Source organism: Ambystoma mexicanum, chromosome 5q, assembly GCF_040938575.1.
Source record: "Ambystoma mexicanum isolate Mex_15411 chromosome 5q, UKY_AmexF1_1, whole genome shotgun sequence".
Lineage (NCBI taxonomy): Eukaryota > Metazoa > Chordata > Amphibia > Caudata > Ambystomatidae > Ambystoma > Ambystoma mexicanum.
In genome coordinates, this window is record NC_090933.1 from 1326298606 (window position 1) to 1326319255 (window position 20650).

A 20650-nucleotide genomic window follows, 5' to 3' on the forward strand; every position below is an offset into this window, starting at 1 on the left:
TTGATTTGTAAACACTTATCTTTATTTCCTCCATGTTTTCTTTAATGCCGATAAAGGGTAAGGTGTGGAAGGGCACACCCTGCAGATTTGAACACAAGCACCACCTCCTCCCTACCCCACCTCCTCCATCACTACCACCTCCCACCACGTTCACCTCTTTCCCACCCATCCACTGAAACCATTACCACCTCCTTCATGTTACCCCACCCCTTCAGTCACGAGCAGCTCCCTACTTGATCACCTCTTTCCCACCCCCTTACCCCACCTCATCTGTCACTACCCACTCCCTCCATGGTAATGACAAGAAAGTTTAAGACAAACATTCCCATCACAGTGTCTCAAGAAATCAAGACTGTGGGCATGTATCTCGAACCTAGCCTGACCATGGATAGGCAGGTCAATGCCATTGCATCCTCCACAGCCTATCACTCTAAACTGACCTATGCAATAAGGCCCTTCTTCTCCCAACAGAACTGCATCACCATCACAAGGGCCATCATTGGTTCAAGGCTGGACTATTGCAATGCCCTCTTTGTTGGGACATCCCAGAAGAATCTGGCTAAACTCCAAATAGCTCAGAACAATGCCTTAAGGGCCGCAACAGGCATCTCAAGCAGGGATCACATTTCTGAGGTCAGGAGGCAGGTACACTGGCTACCTGTCAAGGAAAGGATGGTCTTCAAAACAGTGGCCCTCACACATAAATGACTTCATGGCCTGGCACCCCCGTACTTAGCACACAGGATCACCAAACAGACCTCCTCCAGAGCATCTAGTTCTGCCTATGCCAATCGTATCACTGCACCTCCCACACGTAGAGCATGTGCTGGGGGTTCCAGTTTCCCAACCATGGCTGCAACATTTTGGAACACCCTCCCAGCCCCAATCAGGATGATTGATTTTCATGCTGCTTCAAAACCAGGCTATTTGTCTGAATGGCCCATCCCATCATGCTATGCATTCTTCTATCTGTGTTCTTCCTGTCGCTCATTTACTGTTTGTTCTGTAAAGTATTAGCCTGTAGCCAAGCAAATTGTATTACGCATTTCTCCATGGGCTGCACTCCTGTAAGCCTCAAGCAAGCTCTCTTACATGTCCTTATAGCGCCTCAATGCCTGTGGGCTGTAGCGCGCTCTACAAATCCAAAAATAAAATAAATACATTCCAGCATAAATCTGGAATAGAGGTGGTCCCACTAATTAAAACAAATGAATCACCTGTTTCAGAAGGCAGTTTACACAAAAAGTCAGGGAAAAAGATTAACACCAATTGAGTTCCTAACAATTTATTTTTAATATGAACACAGTGACATATTGGCTGAAGCTCAATATTCATTTCATCAGCATTTCACTCAGTGTATGAATCCCGGTGGGAGACTTTTACATTAGACATGTCAGTTTATCCAAGACCAGCTTTATTTTATAAACATTTATGTCCACTATTCCTTCTTGGAATTTAGAGAACAGCTGTGATATCATTACACCCATAGCTCTCATTTCAGACAGAAAGGCACCATTTCATTTCCAAATTTGCATGACTTTTATTGTCTCACAACACAGTGCATATTTCTATTACATTTGCCCTTTCTACTCTATTCACAAAATGACACTTTTCTAAAATACATGTCCACATAATTTGACATCTTCTCTGTGCCCTGCTCATCAAACCAATTTCTTTTAAGTTAGTGCTTTAATAGTGGGCATGCACCCTCACACCCCCACATGTCGATCCCAGGCTAGGGAATCATCTACTAATCCTAAATGCTCCAACAGAGATAGGCAATAGTGTAATACAGTAAAGGGGACCCTGAGGAGAATAGAAAACTGTAGACCATGCTACAAACAGTGGAAACACTGCAGCATTCAGCAAGGATGGCATGCCTGGTGAGGCATGCATTTCTTGGAAATGGGTTTGAGTAATATTGTAGAGTCCAGTTTTATGAATGCCATTATCCATGTTTTCCCTTTGCAAAACAGTCTTTGCGCACATGTGTTGTACCAAGCTTAGTCTAATTGCCATGTGAGAATATAGCCTTCTCCATTTTTATTAGTCAGGAGGGCTCCAAATAATTGAAATTTGCAGTATTTTAATCCCTATGTGTTGATGTTGCTAGTAAAATTACTTTATGGGGGTGTACAAATGTAATTCCGTAGAGGCATTTCTAATGGATTCCTTCCTGCCACAGTTTACTCATTTATGATATCCATATCCCAGTGCAGCTGTTCTCTAGAAACATTTCTGCCATCAGGGAGCTTGGCACGGCTCTGTGCCTCTATGCATTTTGCACCAGAAAATACATTGAGGCCAGTGTAAGTAGTGGAGCCACACCACACCCCCATGACCTTTGTTCCTTTTTCCTCATTCATGATTAAAGGTGAGCACACCAGAGACCAGATATCCAGCTCCATTCATAGTCATTAGTATGTATTGGTAAGCACATGAACAATGTTATAAATTAGAGACACAACCATTTATTTTAGAATCAAGACTATGGGCCTCATTATAACTTTGGCGGTACAGTGTTAACAGTGCCAGTATGGCACCGGCACTGTTCACACCGTACCACCAAAGTGAGAGTTTTACTCGCGGGTGCCTGACACCCCACCAGGTCTGACCTGGCGGGCTGTGCGGCACCCACGAGCAAAACCTGCAGCTGCACCGGCCCTGTTATTAACGGTGCCGGTGCATCCATGATCCCCATCTCCATTTTGCCCTTTGGGGCAGAAGGGGAATGGGGAGTGCGGTACCACTGCCACCCGCGAATGGCAATTACCGGCCCATTCAACTCGTAATACAGGCACGGCTACCGCCAACCTCGTAATGAGGCCCTATTCTACTACACAGCAGAGTTACCAAGCATTTGCATGAAAGAGAAAAGTTGAAGAGGGGCCATTAAGAATCGCTGCAAAAAGGGAGTATACAAATTTGACAATTTTTGATTCAGTGCTGGTAAATAAGACGTACCTTAGGACTAAACCAGTTCCCACACTCAATGCAGTTAGGCATTTTTTTTACCTGCATGTGTTCTCTGGTGGCTAATAAGATGTGCCTTCCAAGCAAACCCTTTCCCACATTCAATGCACTCATAAGGCTTCTCACCTGTATGTGTTCTCTGGTGGCAAATAAGTTTTCCTTTCTCAGCAAACCCTTTTCCACATTCAGTGCACTCATAAGGATTCTCACCTGTATGTGTTCTCTGGTGCTTACTAAGAACTCCCTTTGTAGCAAACCCTTTCCCACATTCAGTGCACCCATAAGGCTTCTCACCTGTATGCGTTCTCTGGTGGACAGTAAGTTCTTGCTTTGTAGCAAACCCTTTTCCACATTCAGTGCACTCATAAGGATTCTCACCTGTATGTGTTCTCTGGTGGATAGTAAGATATCCCTTTGTAGCAAACCCTTTCCCACATTCAGTGCACCCATAAGGCTTCTCACCTGTATGCGTTCTCTGGTGGACAGTAAGGTCTTGCTTTGTAGCAAACCCTTTCCCACATTCAATGCACTCATAAGGCTTCTCACCTGTATGTGTTCTCAGGTGCCTAATAAGATGTCCTTTCTCAGCAAACCCTTTTCCACATTCAGTGCACTCATAAGGTTTCTCACCTGTATGTGTTCTCTGGTGGATAGTAAGATATCCCTTTGTAGCAAACCCTTTCCCACATTCAGTGCACACATAAGGTTTCTCACCTGTATGTGTTCTCTGGTGGTGGATAGTAAGCTCTTGCTTTGTAGCAAACCCTTTCCCACATTCAGTGCACTCATAAGGTTTCACACCCGTATGTTTTCTCTTGTGGATAGTAAGATGTCCCTTCTGAGCAAACCCTTTTCCACATTCAGTGCACTCATAAGGTTTCTCACCTGTATGTGTTCTCTGGTGGCTAGTAAGATATCCCTTTGTAGCAAACCCTTTCCCACATTCAATGCACTCATAAGGTTTCTCACCTGTATGTGTTCTATGGTGCCTAATAAGTTTTCCTTTCTGAGCAAACCCTTTTCCACATTCAGTGCACTCATAAGGATTCTCACCTGTATGTTTTATCTGGTGATTAATAAGATGTACTTTCTGAGCAAACCCATGTCCACATTCAGTGCACTCATAAGGCTTCTCACCTGTATGTGTTCTCTGGTGGCTAGTAAGATATCCCTTTCCCACATTCAATGCACTCATAAGGTTTCTCACCTGTATGTGTTCTATGGTGCCTAATAAGTTTTCCTTTCTTAGCAAACCCTTTTCCACATTCAGTGCACTCATAAGGCTTCTCACCTGTATGTGTTCTCTGGTGGATAGCAAGCTCCCCCTTTGTAGAAAACCCTTTCTGACATTGAATGCACTCATAAGGTTTCTCACCTTTATTCATTTGCTGGTGGCTGATACGGACGTCCATTTGCATGATACAGTTATCAAATTTAGTGCACTGATAAGGTTTTATACCTATGTCCTCATGTGGGCAGTAAGTATGCTCTAGAGATGGCAATTGTTCCCACATTTTGTGCACGTGTAACGTGTCTTGCCAGTTTATTTTGTCAGGTGCCTTCTCCTTAAGAGAAGCCTTTTCAATTAACCTTTTCCAAATTCAGAGCTCAAATGAAAAAAACTTTTCTTACTGCACATAACAAGTTGCCATTTTCATGCTAGATATACCTCTCCCCAGGATTTACAGAATGAACATGCTTGGTTACTGGATGTTACCACGAAGTGGCTGCATGGATGGAAGCCATCATGTATCAACAGGCTTCGCAGCCCAGTTCCTATTTACTCTGAAAAGGCAACTTGACCCCAAATGTGCGCATTTCTAAGATGCTTGGAAATGGCATATTCCAAGAATGAGGCTTTTCACCGCGATAGTCCAGAGAATTGAACAATCACTGCTTTTGCTTTTCTGGGGCAGTCACCTATTAACATAAAAGGAGAAGCACATTATTAGTTTCAATACTTTCACAATCGCAGGGAGCATATTTAATAAGACTCTACTCAGTAGTAGTGATGTGAACACCTCACGTAGTAACTTATTTGACTTTCAAGTGCAATCTATTGGGGAAAGGCACCCTAATAGGTGGCAGAGAAGTGGTGCTCCAATGGGAACATTTAGTGGAACAGAGGTAACATGCAGCAGGAAAATAAAATTCATTTTTATTTAGAAATGTTTTGCATCCAAAACACTAGGGAAAAACACAGGCTTGGTGAACAAACATTTTAAATGCATATTTTATATATTTATTCAGAAATGACTAAATTAGTACATGGAAGCTCCCATTTTCCATAAACAAATGATAAAAAGCAGGCGTTTGCCACCAATCGGACGCCTGCTTGACCAGTCCATTACGTAATCACTGATGACTTGTGTATTGGCCCAAACATGAATAATATAACCCAACAGCACAATCGAGGAAACAAGGACAGAATCGTGATTTAAAAGGGAATGCGCCAATCTCTTCCCATGGTGAGAATGGCACAGGCCATGCTGCAACTACATTCAAAACATTGACTTGAAACCTAGATAAACTGGAGATGAGGGATGGATTTGGAGTTTGTGTCCGAGACCAAAAGAATAAAAAGTGTATGAAAAAGACTCTGAACTCCACAATATCACCCCATTTGCCTTCCTAATTTATTTAATATAAATGCCCCCTTGCCAAGTACTAAATTTAATTGGCCAGAGGGATCCCACTTCCGTTTCCCTGTTCAAAATACAACAGTGCCGTTTTCAGGAGGTCGTACACACTCTGTTTTACTGTTAAGGAGTGGGTGTAAATCGGTCCGTTACTTACCAGGCTCCCCTAACCTGACCCAGACCCCTTTTTGTCACCTTAGGTCCAATCTCAGCATGCCCTTGTACCCTCTGTGCTGTGACCAAAAACTGCTTCCATCACATCCCTGGTAACTAATGGGGATGTTGCCCCATCACCATTGATATCCACAAATTGATGCCACCATTTAGGGATTACACACATTATTCCCGCTGATCTACTGTGGAAATTCTACTCTACCTACTCCAGGGGAATCTGCTCAACATAATCCCACAGATCCATGACCTAAAAGGGATGATAATTCCAAAGCCTGCATCTCTTGCAACCCATGTGGCAGCAACCCTGGAATAAGATGTATGTACGTGTGAATAGTATGCATAGTCACCCCAACTGTCCACCCGTTTGTCAGACCTGCAGGTAGTGTGTGTCTGGTGCAGGTAGTGTGTGTCGTGTGTAGGTAGCTATTGTCAAGGGTTTTGACCCATGTCGAATTATTGGACTGGATAGATGTGGGGATGAGCTGTCGCCGCCCATCATTCTATCCCAAAACAAAACTAAATCAATAGACTGGGTAGATGTGGGGATGAGCTGTCGCCGCCCATCATTCTATCCCACAACAAAACTAAATCAAAAGACTAGCAGGGCCTGTTAGATCAAAAGCGCCTTGAAATCACCTCTGTTTTTCTGAAGTGCAAGCTCAAAATGTCCATTTCGAACATTGCAAGATAGCTAATACAGGAGACTTTTGTTCAAAAATCCGTTTTTATTGATGTCAAAAAGTTGCTAAAATCATGGGCACAAGACCACTCTCAAGATTCAACCTCTTGTGGGGTGTTCCACATCACCACTCTACTGTAAGGATGCCCATCAAAACAATAGCAAAATTCTCCTGTCAAATTCAAGACAACTCCTAAAAAAATAGTTGCAGTACCGACAATTTCCACAAGCCAGCGCTAGTGGTCTAAACTCCGACAGGAGAGCTGTCTTGCAGAACTGTGCCTTGATTAAAAAGAGTCTTAAAGTTCAAAGAGATTGAATTCTGCCTGACAACTACCCCGACAGGAGTTGAAACTTGATCAGCAGCTGTGTTCCCAGGCCTGGCTGCATTCTGTTGCCCCTGCCAAAAGGAGATGACACCTCTCTGATTGAATTAGGGGAGTGGCACTTGGGGACAGCAGGAAACTAAACAATGCACTGTCCTGGGCTCAGGCAAATGTTATATTAGGGGGGTCGTAAACGGCTTCCTCCTGGAAGGAAATGGGAGGGGCAGTGCCTCTGGGAGCCACCTGAGCTGGAGGCGGGGACAGACAGAAGCTTCCCCATGTGCTTTGAGAACCAAACCACACCCCTCTGGGCCAGGGCATAATTTTAAAAAGATGGATAATTCATATTACGGACTTGTCAAAATTATATAATTAATACCATTATTCTTGAGATTTTTCTGTGCACATTTTAAAAGGTGTTGGGACCCTGTGTTATGTTCTAGCGAGTAGTAGCAGAAATAAGGTTGTTACTCCAAATGTATGAATGTTAAAAATCTGACACTTTAGCATCTGAAACCCATATCCCTTGTGCACATTTGTGTAAAATCTGGAAAAGTTTAGAGGTCGTTATCTGGATGAAAAGGGCAGAATTCTGTCAAAAGTGGACACAACATCTTACAAAGACAGGGATTGGATGGTTTGGTGCTACAGAAAATATGTTAACTGGACATATAATATTAGAAAAAGGGTACATAGATAAATGTGTATTTGGATCAAAAATAGATGTGTGTGCAATTTGACAAGGGGAGGATCCTCTGACCATAAACCTACCTCATCACTCTGACTCACAACTCAGTTTCCCCAATCAAGGGAGAGAGGAGAACTGGCCAATGATAAGTTGCAAAGGGCCGGCTTAGTTATGCCACGCACACACCCATTTTCAAAACACATAAAAAGAGACTGCTTTGGACAGGCAAGGGACTCACTCTCAACTTCCTTATGAAGCGCTCTGCCGGACCAGACAATATCCAAAAGGACCATATCTAGAACTTAGAATCCAGACTTCAGAACTTGTAGCATTGAGGCCTCAACCATCAGTTGAATCCATTTTCAGCAGGCCTCAAAATCTTTTGAAAATTATTCAAGCAGCTCTGCTTCCAGAGCTGTTTGATTCTGGCCAGGACCCTGGGCCAGAATCATATCTGAACCTGGAAGCAGAGCTGTATCTGGACCCAAAGACCTGATCAGAACCAGAGACCCAGACCAGAGTGCAGAGCAGAGCTGACCCAGAGAGCTGTAAGGAAAACCAGGCAGAGACCGTCCGTGGCGAGTGAAAAAAACCTGTTGACCAGATCCGTGACGAGGCCCATTCCTATTTTAAATTATAGTGCGAGTACTCAGCCAGAACTGTGTAGAACCCATCTCTTAGTTAAAATAATCTAATTCAAACTATTTTAACCTGTCCAAACTGCATAGAAATCTTGTGTTCCCTTCTGTGATCTCAAACCTGCAAAAGTGTCATTTGTCATTTGAATCTTACTTTCATTTCGAGAAACTACCTCCACAAAAATCTCTAACTTTTGATCCGTTCATCGTAGGAGCGTGATTAAACTTTCATCGTAAAGCTAAGATTCTGAGCTTTCCAACGAGCCTAGAACCTCTTTCTACTCCTTATACTTTCTCCGTAATTACGCTTGACGCACGCAACTAAATTTGCCGCGATTTGACATTTTGCTGCGAATTGATAAATTAGCTCCTGTCAAAACAGCCGTCTTTTTGCTTCCTTCCCTGAAATCCGTTTCCAACCTGATAATCCCTCATTAATCATTGTAGTGTGGACCTGAACTCCTTCAAAGCATCTCTCACTCACCCTGAACCTCTACAGGGAATTAAAATCATCTTTAGCATATTTCACTTCCTTGCAAATCACCTGAAAGTATTTTGCCTGTGTTTCAAAATCATCCCTGGTGCTATAAAGCTTGCTAAAGGTGGGGGGGGGGGGGGGGGCTGAATTCGTATTGTACTGTGATTGTATTCCTGAAGACTGTGTGTGTTACTTCCATCTCCTTAATTTGAATAGGGGGGGGAGGGGGGAGTGAATCGCCACAAGGGGAAAAGTGAACATATTATCTCTTGGGAAACCATATCAGTTTATTTATGTACTGCATTTTTCCCTCATTGTTTTCCTTGGAACCATAAAAGTATTTTTCCGCCATCTTATCCTTCCTATACTGACTCCTCACTGATTGGAAACAGTGTCCAATTGTAACATTACCCATTGTTGATCAACATCATATTCACAAGTGTGCTATCAAATATTAATTTCTAAAAGTGCGATATATAGATATTTAATTTTCCAATAAATCTTTTAAACTGCAAAACAAACCTACTTCTTGGCTCAGTGGGGTCAGGGGGATTCTAAGAGAGGGGTGATATACAAGGGTTTATCATCCAGAGTATAACTTGCTATAAAAATATATAATTAAGGGCTTCCCTTGAGCAATCCCAGACAAGGCACTGACTTAGTGGGACTGCTTGATTGGAGTCATTAACACTACCACCACAGTATATGCGAGAACCTTTGAGCGTTCCAGTATGGGAGACAAACACCAGTTTGAGATGACACGATTAAATCATTTTTTGGGAATGCTCCATGTTTTGAGTGGATAATCCTTAGACGACAAGCTCCCCCTAATCTGTTCTCAGGTGCGTCATCTGTGTAGCCACCACCTTAGGCTGTGCGAGTTTACCCACCCTCCAGAAGCAACACCCTTTTTTTAGGCTGTCAAGGCCGACAATATTTAACAATCTTGGCCTAACCATATCCTTGTGTGGCGCATATCAATCTTGAGTACCCTTAAAATCCAATTTCTGGGCTCCCCGAATGTTGATCCATTTATCTGGCCACAACGTACTATAATAAGCGATTGCAATAAAAAGTAGAATGCCCTGCTGTACCTCAACACCCTCCATCCTAGTCTCTACATGCATGCTTCTGAACTCGCTTAGTGGAAACTAATAAAAAACTCCATAATTCAGGTTCTTTACTAAGAAGCAGAATGAGCCAGATTCCTGCCCTTGACCCAGTCCCCTCCCAACATAGCAAAGACCATTGATTCATTCACAAGACATATCTTTATCATCTTCCTCTACCACAAATGTAATGCACAGGTTTTCCCAGATCCTTGCATTGTTTCACAAGTTGGTGAACTGCTCTCAGCTGGGCGGTCAGGAAACTACAGCTGAACACTACCACAAGTTGGCAATGTAATTCTAGCAGGAGTAAAGGCTGCGCATGGCCCGGACCATTTGACTCCCTGCATCATTAATATGGCACCAGCCTGCTGTGATACTGTGAATAACTTTGCCCGCCAGTGCTTGGTCTATTAAACAGCACCTTGCTGCTGCCTTCAGCGATGCCCATCTCTCTGTACTCTAGTGCCTGATCGTCAATGCTTCCTTTTCCCAGGACGTCTGCCCATTGGACCATCCCATCATGGTAGGGGCAAACCTGCAGGAAGCCTGAGCAACGGGTTGGTGGGAGATCTCTGGAAAGCCTAGATATGGATTGCTCATTCATTCTCTCCTTGGCCTCACAGGTGTTGTATTGTGCTGTTGCCTTCCACAGCCCTTCTACTCTGCATGCATGAGGAACGAGGCATACACCTCTCCAGACCAGATGATCCATGTCCACTTGCCTTTCTGACATTCCCCTGCTGGGTAGTGTTGGAAGGTTTGGGCGTCTGTGTAGGCTCACATGAGATGCCATTTTGGCAAGCATATAGTCTAAGACAGTGTATATGCAAAGCTATCATAGTATACAATAAGTGGCGAGCACCAACGTTACTTGAGAAACTAAGAACCAAAGTGGGGTGACATCTGTGAAGCAAATCACATTAATGTTGGTCTCAAATTAATGTATTCTATGCAAATGGACTCCATACATTTGTTATAAGCAAATCTTTCTCCGTTGGCTAATTGTTAGCTAAGCCCAAATTGTCTGGTTATTACACAATCTATTACTGTTGTGTGTTTATGTTAGAAATACGCAAGATAATACACATTTCCTATAACCTAAACACCCACATTACCTCAGTGTTTTGTTAAAATCATCCATTTTAATTGATATGCACTAGAAAAGGTAAACTCAGAACAAAGATCGAAGTACCTCGACGCCACAGGTCCACCAACCACTTGTAAAACACAAAGTCAAGACACCTGCATTTATCCTGAATGATTCAATGGTCTTTCTTTAACAGAGAGGGCCCGAAAGCCTCCTTTAATCCATCATTCTAGGATGAGCTGGATCAACCCTAACTTTCTCAAAAACACACAAACTTAAGGTTAATCAAATAATGCCCAATATGTCAGCAAACCTCTATTACAAAATTACATATTTTATTTTACAACAAAACGATGTAAACAAAATCGCAACACTTCATATCATTCAAATACCACAGGAACCCATGTGTGCATCATCGTGCCAACTGTTTAGCATAAACAGTTGGAAATCTCTTGGCACGATTAAATCCGTGCCTGCCCGAAATCTCTTCTCCATCCCCCGCCCTGACCTCCTTCACTTCTCTCTTGGATCCCTATTCTCCCTCCTACCCACCTTTCCCACCCTCTCCTTTCCCTCTTATGTCTCCTCCTATCCCCTTGAAACTTCATCTATATTCCCCATCTTTACTCCCTCTTCTCTTCCCTTCACCCCTCCCTTCACCTTTCTACTACCCAGGTAAATTGCTCTACATATTGTTTCATTGGTTTGTTTCACGTTTGTAAATATGCTTCTATTTCATTCTTTTTTGTAATCCTGTTGTAATAATGTAAAGCGCTTTGGATTAAAGCGCTATATACCCTTATAAATAGAAATAATAGACTTCACTGCAAATCAATGGACTGTAGTAGGGGACCTTCATCAGGACAAAAACAAGCATTGGCAAAACCATTCGTTATGGCTTTTGTATGGACAAGGGCTCAGCATTTACCAGTAGCTGGGAATAAGATGATAACGGCTAGAAAATGGTGCGAGTACCTGGCCATATGATGTCAGTGTGTGCCAAATGTCTATCCTATACACAAGCCAAAAGTGTTGGCTTTGCCAGTGCTTTTTTAATAAAACTTCAATGCAAGGAACAGATGTGAGGAGACATATTGCTTATAAAATCGAGCAGCTGAAGGCACACGCAGTGATGGTATCTTTATTACACCAAAGGTTCCTTTACAGCTGCAATTGAACCATTCTCAGATACAAAATAACAATGGCAGGCCCTACATACACAGCATAACGTTTGATGTTGCTGCTAGACAGAGCTAATTCAAATAGGTTTCAGAAGGATGTGTTTTGGGTGGGGAAGGGTAGGTAGTGAGTGGGAATGGCCATAGAGATTGGCCTGGCAATAGGCAGTCAATTGAGTCATTAAATTGCCAAACACAGACAAGCTGTGTGTCCTTCACTCCTATCTGATCTCCCTCTTATCGATCTTCTAAGGCAAAACATTTGGCTTCTAGCACCAGCTAATACCCAAAACTAAGAAGGGGTGTACAGATAACATGCAATCATCTTGTCACCCTCCTTTAGTAATAAAAGGGAAATAAGATGGTCGGTTTTCACAAAATGATTGTTCAATATAGGTAAAGAAAGAGAAGTTATTTTTCTTAGAGGAGAGAGCTAGTCAATAATTAAAGTGGTATGCATAGTTTGCTAATGAGGTGCTAAACCTTTAAGGTTTTCTTCAGTTGTACAACTATTGAATAGTCAAAGATGATCGTTGCACGAGACGCGACGGAGGGCGTGCTATAAAAGGGCAAGGTGACCTTCTTGGTGTTCCAACCGCATCGGGAGAAGTACAGAAAAGCCAACAGCTTTTGGGGAGTACAATTCTTTTTACAGGTATTGGTATCCAATGGAAAGTTAAAGACAACAGGCGGTCAATTCAAATGGAAGGCACTCAAATCATTATCAGGTATTGCACAATTTGGCACGAGTTTTCCTTGCTGGAGCCTTGACACTCCTTCCCACGTTTGGACGCCTCTCACCCTTAACTAGTCATGGTTGCCATTGCTGAGAGGCGGGGGACGATGCGAGAAAAGGGATGGCCTTGAGGGGTCAGGAATAAGCCATTTTTTCTTGCGCGAACCGAAGCACTTCCACTGGCTCCCAGTTGCTGCAAGGATTAAATTCAAGACCCTCTGCATGTGGTATCAGGTAACATTTTCGCCACCAAAAATATCGCCGTACATATGGTCGTCGGGAAAGGCCATAGGCGATATTTTTGGTGGTGAAAATATCGCCAGCGGGGGTTGCGGGGGTGCCCCCCGCAGGGTCCATGTGTTATTTTCACGGCAAAAATGCGGCGATATTTTAGCATTGCGATATTTTTGCCGCGAAAATATCACATGGAACCCTGCATGTTCCACGAGGCTTTCTGGGGCCTGTGACCCCACTACATCCAACACTCTCTCGAAATACCTACCTGCTAGAGCCCTTCGGTCACTGAGCTCCAACTATCCGCAGATCAGATGTTTCTCCAAGCAGAGAGTAAGGGGAAAGAGCTCTCCTCCACAGGTGGCTTACGCTGGAATGGCCTCATGAGCTGGATCTCCTTAAGTTCCGGAAGCTTCTCAAGACCCTCCTTTTCTTCCCTCCCTCTCCTACTCCCCTACCACAGTGACTCAAGTCCTTCCCTTTTCTCCTCTCCCCTGCCAATTTTACCCCTCTGCCCTGGTTACTTCAGAGTCTTACAGGGCACTAGCGCCCCCCCTCCCCCTTGTCCAGTCCACCCATGCCCTTGTTCTCCCCGGACCCACCACACCCTCCCTCCCTGGTCCCCCCCCGCGTCCGCCTGCATCTGCACATGACTGGATGGCCTTGAGCCATTCCTTCCCTCTCCATTGCACTTAGCTTTGTTCCCCTTCTCTTCCCCGGACCTGTCCTCGTCACAGGCCCAACTGCCCTGTTCCAGCACTTTGCCCCTCCTCCTGCACTTCTGGTTACTGCACTTGCATGATCTCAATGTCACATGGCCTAGTAAGATCACTTTTCCACCCCACCCCCCAACCTTGTTGCACCTCGAGACACTTGTGTATAGGCGCATTACAAATAAACAATATCCAGAGCTACTGATTTGCTACCGCTATCCTTACAGTTAGATGAAACTACATAGGGAAATATGATACCCCGACGTAACCAGAACAGCCAGGTCTGTGGCTCAGTGGATTAATGCATCCACTACAGGGGCCTTCGTTTGACCTCATGGTCACAGGTTCGAATCCTGGCAGGTTCCCTCAGCCCTTCTTCCTTCCGAGGTCGATAGGAGTACCATTAAGTTGGGTAACAATAAACAACTGCTATTAGCGCCAAGATGCCCATACGGGGGTGAACGTGAGCTTTATAAATACACCGGTTATGTTACAGAGTTGCTAGCGCTATACTTAAGGTTAATTGGCACTACATAGTGAAATATGGTACCCAGCATAACCATAACTACTGAGTTGTGTGGTGGGTCGGAAGAAGGAGTCGGACACACGGAGGACATTAATAAATATCTTTCCCTATTGCTAGAGGGAACACTCTACCCATCTAAAGGAACGTGCTAGTCAGCTGTCCGAAGTCCAAAGTAAACGTGTCCTCCTTCCAAACTATCTGCCCCTGCCACTATATCCAATGAATTTAAATAGGCCAGGAGAGTTTCTTATATTTGCCTGGTCTTCTCTTCAGATGGTCTCTTTATTTATACCTTTTCTCTGTGGTACAGATATTTCTTGACATAGTCTCCTTGAATCGTCTCTGAGATCAGTTCTTAGTTTTTGTGCTTTCTGTGGTCCTATATTTAGAATGTTTTCTCTGGCAGTGGTTCCTCACATTCTTGTCGTCCCTTGTAGACACTTCCCAGTCTCTAATATCAGGCTTTCGCGAGTTGAGGTTGTTAGGGAGAATTCTCTGTTTAGGCTGAATTTCCTAACCTATTAAGTCCCCCAGCAGCTTTGCTGGATTTCTGGAGTTTTTTTTTTCTCCTGCCAAGAGTGAGACTCTTTTCTTCCCACTCTTGGACATGATTTGAGGTATTCCTTTGACTTTGTATGTGTTTTATGGGCTATGGGGTCTTTTACTCCATAGGGTCTCATGTGTTTTTGTGATATGTGTTACACAGCACCTTCCGTGCAGTAACACAGGGGTGTCGTAGCGACCCCCAAACAGACTCCATACCCTGGGACTGACTACTGTCTCCCAGGGCATGTAAAGTCACCATTGGCTTTACTAGACCCAAATTATTAACATAACCAGTACAAACCATCTTATAGTGGACGTACTGGTAGGGGCAATTTGATTGCCCCTGCATCTGTTGTTCGAGGGGGTACTGTCCCGTCCCACTGAGAGAGTTTTGGCTGGTGGCAGTGGATACTACTTTTTATATTCGACCGCAAATATATTCCTATGGGATTTTCCCATTGTTCGAGGCTACCACTTTTTAATATATAATTAATACAGCCTCGAACATACCGCCGGTTTATTTAATTATTAATTCACCGGTTGGTATTTTTTGCCAGAACTCGATTCTAAAATGGCGATAGTGTTCGCCGCTGTAATCCTGAAACCAAGGTTGAGCTCTGTGTTCCACTTTTGGCGGGCTTCTCCACAGAAGCCCTCCAAAGTGGTGCCACTCTATCTGGGTACCACAGGGGGTGTGGGAAGGGGTTTAGGCACCCTGGACTGAGTAGCCTCGGCAACTCAAGTCGCACTCTTGTGTGATTGGCCCAAGTGGTGAGCTGCCCGGCTCACCACTTAGCATGTTTGATTGACAGCTAGGCTGCGTGAATGGGGGTATGCTGCATAAAAGCAGGGCTTTGGGGACTGGAACTTCAGAAGTCGCCACAGGACCTGAAAATCCGAAGAAGGGAGAAGCTGAGCCGACCTGCAACGAAGACACCACCGGTGGAGCCCTGCTGAACAGACTCACCACTTCCCAACGACAGAGGAGATCTCCCTGCTGGAGAGTCTTCTTCCCTTGACTGGTGGGCACAACCAGTTTCCACTCCTTTTTCGCAACCCAGGACGTCGAGTGGTCGAATTGCCTGTGCTCCGCACCCCGGCAACTGGATAGCCACTTACCTCTGACCTGCGAATTGCAGGACCGGTCCTTTTTGCTTGGGAACTCTGCGGCTGGTTTCTTCACTGGCAGTGCAACAGACTCCGGCTCTCCTCCACGTCGAGATCCTCTCTCCCCCCAGACGAAGCCCCGACTTGCATCCACTGCCAGGAACAACTACCACCGCTGGAGCGTTCTCACCATTTTAAGGTACCGTGTCCGCCAGGCCGCCCTTGCTATAGATTGCTACAATGTGTCAGTAAATCCTTAACCTTCTGGACTGTGCTGGCCGCTTGACCATCCAACTGGTCCCCTTTCTTTGGTCCAACTCCTTTCTGAACCTCTCGAGACTTTTTTGCACTTATTAACCGTATGATCTTGGACACATTTCACACTGACCCTCCTAAAGTGGGTCCTGCTTTTGAACTTTAACTTCACGGTTTAATCCTGCCTTTTCCTCGTACTGTGTTCGCCTGAAAGTGTTGGGACTTGTTTCATTCTATGCTTTGCCTTTCTCTCCCTTTTAAAACTGAAGTATTAGGGTGCCATCTGCGTTAAGCGCTCACCGCTGTCTGAAAATAAGTGGTGCTTTTCTTAAGACTGGTCTAATGACCGTTTAAGGGAGTGTATATTCTTTAGTGACTTTGTTTTTGAACTGCTTGATATTAGTGCCAGTGTGTTTTACTAGATGTGACTTAAATAAATAATTATATCTCTTTTACACCAAGCTCTGGTCAGTGTTTGCTTGTACTATTGTGTTCATTCGCCCTATTGTGTATGCTCTGTATACTGCCTAACTCATCTTGAGAGAAGTCTGGCTGCTCAGCCACAGCTACCAGGTCAATCTGGGTAGTACAGACTGCTACCAATTGGGTTTACTGCCAACCACCTGTAGTCTTAAATATTTTGCAGTGGCCCCCAAGGGAACTGCACAGGTTTCTGCCTAAGAGGGGTATCTTGACCCCTTATCAGGCTTTCCTAGTTATGAATTGACGGTCTAAAACTCCCTCCTCTTTTATCCTGTTCCTCCTAGGGGGACTCGTTTCCATTCTCTGTGTGTTCCCCCAACTGGTTTGGGCAATGCCCTTTTATATATTCTTTTCACTTCTCTTGTTTACTGGCTTCTTTTTACTATTTTGTCCTCAGGACTGAGACAAGATTCTCTCATCTGATAATAACCCTCTTTCCTAACCGCAAAGTATAAATTAGTTTTAAATAATTGATTAGCAGAGCAGCCTTTTCTAATATGATAAGTCATTTATAACGCACCTGTACACAAGTGTTTCTAGGCACGAAAAGCCAAGGCAGGGAGGACAAAACAACAATCTTACTAGGCCTAGTGTCATTCAGAACGTGCAAGTGCAGGGGGAAGGGAGCAGGAGAAGTGCGAAGGGGGGCGGGGGGCGAGGGAAGAAGAGTGCAAGTAACTAGTAAGTGCTGCCAGAAAGTGGCCCATATGTGCAGGTGGTCAAGAGACTGTAGGGTTGCAGATACAGTCCCTTAAGTGGCTGGGTAGCCCGGAGGTAGTGCACAGGCAACTGATCATGCAGGAGCCACTGATCATGCAGGAGCCTGAACCCGTAATATCAGTGGGTGGCCAGGTAGCCAGTATGCGCAGCAGTTGGGACATCAGCAAAGGTGAGGCAGAGAGAAAGCGGACGTGTACCATCCCCATGTCCGACAATCCCCTCCCATTCGTGTTGTTAATCAGTCCTAGGAACCGCCACTTAGCGGGACACAATCCAGGGACTGAAAGTGACCACTGCATCCACGACACCTGGACCCTCTGCAACCGAATTAAGGGATCCCAGTGAATTTAGAAACCCTAGTGGTGGTTCTTAGCTTAATTGGAATAAGGGGGACAAGCTTGCATATTAATTATACTGCGCACACACCCATAACAGGGATTCAGGGGCGGAAGGTAGTCACCCTACCTCTTCCTTGCCCTATCATGATTGGTGTAGTTCTAGCCTTTTTTAAAGGATTAAGGTGATTGCTTTTAATGGAAAATATAAGCAGTGGAACATCTGCTTACATTGTAAAGAGCATGGGCCCCCCTGGACATCCTTTAGGCCCCACCAAAGGAAGGGGGGGGAGGACTTGTAGGTGGGGTGCCAGAAACAATAGGTTTACTGAAAGTGGGGGTGGGAAGGGGGTAAGTATGAAAAAGTTTGAAGACCACTGCACTAGTGTGATCAGATTGGGAAAGGACGCTTAATCTCCCACACTTCACTGGAACAATATACTCATCTGTTGGCTTTAAAGACTCTTGACTCACTACAAAACATTCTTCAAATTAAAGGCCACTGGTCTACGTACCTTAACAGGCAAAGGCTCCACGCTAGAGGGCTTATGTGTATGATTGGAGGGTTTACCATGAATGGCTGAGCCCACAGAGTCTGACCGGAAAAACTGTGACACTCCACTACGTCTTTGTTAGCCACAATGTATTGCCTCTTGTATAAGGTTTAACAATCACCAAGAGCGAGCATAGTGATCACTGTATCCTCAATCTAATTATTGAGGGATTGGGGAGAGGTTAGCAAACAGGAGATGGTTGGAGACTGTTGGGAAATATTTCTCTGTACTGTACCTTTCCTTACATCTTTATGGAACCCCCAAACCTTTTGCTTTATTTTTGATGCTCACTTACTCTTTTTGCAGTGCAGTGAAGCCTTAAGCTTTACTGCACTGGCTTTCGCTCATATGTCATTGGGAAACAGGCATGTCCTTCAGGCTGTTGGTACTGGAAAACGTTGTGCCTCATTAGGAGGAGGGCGGTAAGGGGTTAGCGGCGCCGGTGTAGGTGCCGGAGCCGTTAACCCCTTACCGCCCTATTACGAGGACTGCTCATGGAACCCGCTAAGGACGCCGCCCAGCATGCTAACAATGGGCCTGTCATTAACGGCCCCGTTGTTAGCATGATCCCCATTCCCATTGAGCCCTTTGGGGGCTCAAATGGGAGTGGGGGGGTGGGGATGTACCAGGTCCGGGTTCCCTGACTGGGGAAATACCAGGCCCTCCAAGGGTGGAATGGCCCAGTACTTCCCCATTCAGGGAACCTGGACCCGGTACCCGGAATGGAGGTAGACGATGCCGCAAAAAGCGGCGTGGTTACCTCCTTCCTCGTAATGAGGCCCATCGTTTCCCATAGTCGTGTTACAGTGTTACTACTTTTGGTTACTTTATCACTTGTGGTTAACTTTTGTACAATTCAGATTACACTGCAGTGCAATGGGGTACACTTTTTGGTTTTGCCCTAAACTAACAGAGGATTTTTGGTTACTCTAGGTGTGCTAAAAGGAATGGTGGCAGCAGTGACTTTTTCCCCACTTTGTTGGACTTTTCGTTTTAGCCTTACCACGTTTGGCTACTAACTGTGGCTGTGTACAAACATGGCCGTGCCACATGGTTTTTCGCTTGTCCTTTGGCCATCTAGTTCTTTAGCCTTCTTCCTGGTCTGTGAGGCCAGGGAAATCCTAAGCACTTCCAGTGCCCGGGAAGCAGAAGCTTTTGGCGGGCTACTGGTTTGCTGGCAGGACGTGGGCTGGGACTGTAGGACTGTATGGCCCCAATCCACAAACTGGTTTCACTGTGTCCGAGTCATATGTATGAGTGTTGCAGCCAGTGGTCCTGATTGGACCACTGGAAGGGTGTGTGGGCTACTTCCGTCTTTGGCTAGTGAGGGCAGCTGCTCTTACCTGGCTTTTAGGATAAGAATGAAACTCCTGCATCAACTCTACAGAGATCCCGGAGAAACCTGAAGGAGGCAAGACTTCTATCCAACTGAGACCTGCGAAGAAACCGGAGACCCGTCGGAAGGAGGCCTGTCTACCAACTTATGCTGCTGTCCCGGAGGAGCGCTGTCATGCTGAAGATCTTCAGCAGTCCTGCGAAGGAGCTGCGATCCTGGGAGTGGAGGGAACATCCATTCATGATGTCTGCTCAGTGCCCTGCAGAGAAAAGTCTCCGGAGGTGCCCCTGAACCATCATGTAGCTGACCAGAGTTTGGGCTACTGTGCTCCCGCTGTCACTGTTCTGTTTCTCGACTTGGAACTTTGGGGGATCATCAGCTGGCCCTACAAGACCCGCCTTTGCGTAATCTTGGCGTTCTAGCATCAAGGGGAGTCCCTTTGTGTCGCTGTGCTGACCACCGTCCGAAATCACTTACCTGACTCGAGTCCAGTCCTGAGAGGGGTCCCACATTGCGTTTAAATACATTCTTCATTCAAGAGTCCTTGCAACAGTGAAAGACACCAACCAGAGATCAGCTAGAACCTGCAACCCCTGCGAATCGAGGACTGCGACTTCGGTGGGAAAAGCAACCTCAGGCCCTCTTCCTTTGCCCTGCCAAGTCTGGGGAAGAATCGGGAGTACGAGGGTAAGTTACAGAGCTTCTTACCTACCCCTATACTCCCTTTATAAGACTATGAACTTATAATAAACCTTTTTTCTAACACTATTGGCGTTGCCATTGCTTGCGCAAGACTTCTGAAAGTTGGGGCTACTTCTGTTAGCTAGTTTAACTTGTACTCTGACAATTAGAAACCTTCACTGGACCCCAGAGACCCTATCTGCATTTTCTCCTGCCTCAAAGATGCTGTGGAACTTGACCTGAACTATTGGGCAAAAGACCCCAGACAATTTAGGGCTGGCCATTTTTAGTTGAGGAACATTCTCTGTGGACCTTGAGTTCATAAATATAACCTTACCTTTCCTTTGCAGGGGTTATGCATATTATGCCCTCTGATAAGTCAATGTATATATGCATCTATTTTGCTAGTAGTCATTTTTCTATAGTGTGTTTTGGCCAATAAATAATTGTAT

General features: G+C 45.0%; 1 protein-coding gene across 11 annotated transcripts in view; it reads right to left on the reverse strand.

Annotated features, from left to right (window-relative positions):
* Positions 1–1269: 1269 nt before the first annotated feature.
* LOC138498527 (zinc finger protein 432-like) overlaps positions 1270–20650 on the reverse strand; it is a 103270-nt gene continuing 83889 nt past the window's right edge. For all 11 annotated transcript variants that reach the window (XM_069622311.1, XM_069622305.1, XM_069622310.1 and 8 more), the window contains one exon: positions 1270–4893. In XM_069622311.1, coding sequence (XP_069478412.1) covers positions 2999–4336 — 1338 coding nt within the window. In that variant the 5' untranslated portion in view covers positions 4337–4893 and the 3' untranslated portion in view covers positions 1270–2998. The remainder of the gene's footprint in view (positions 4894–20650) is intronic.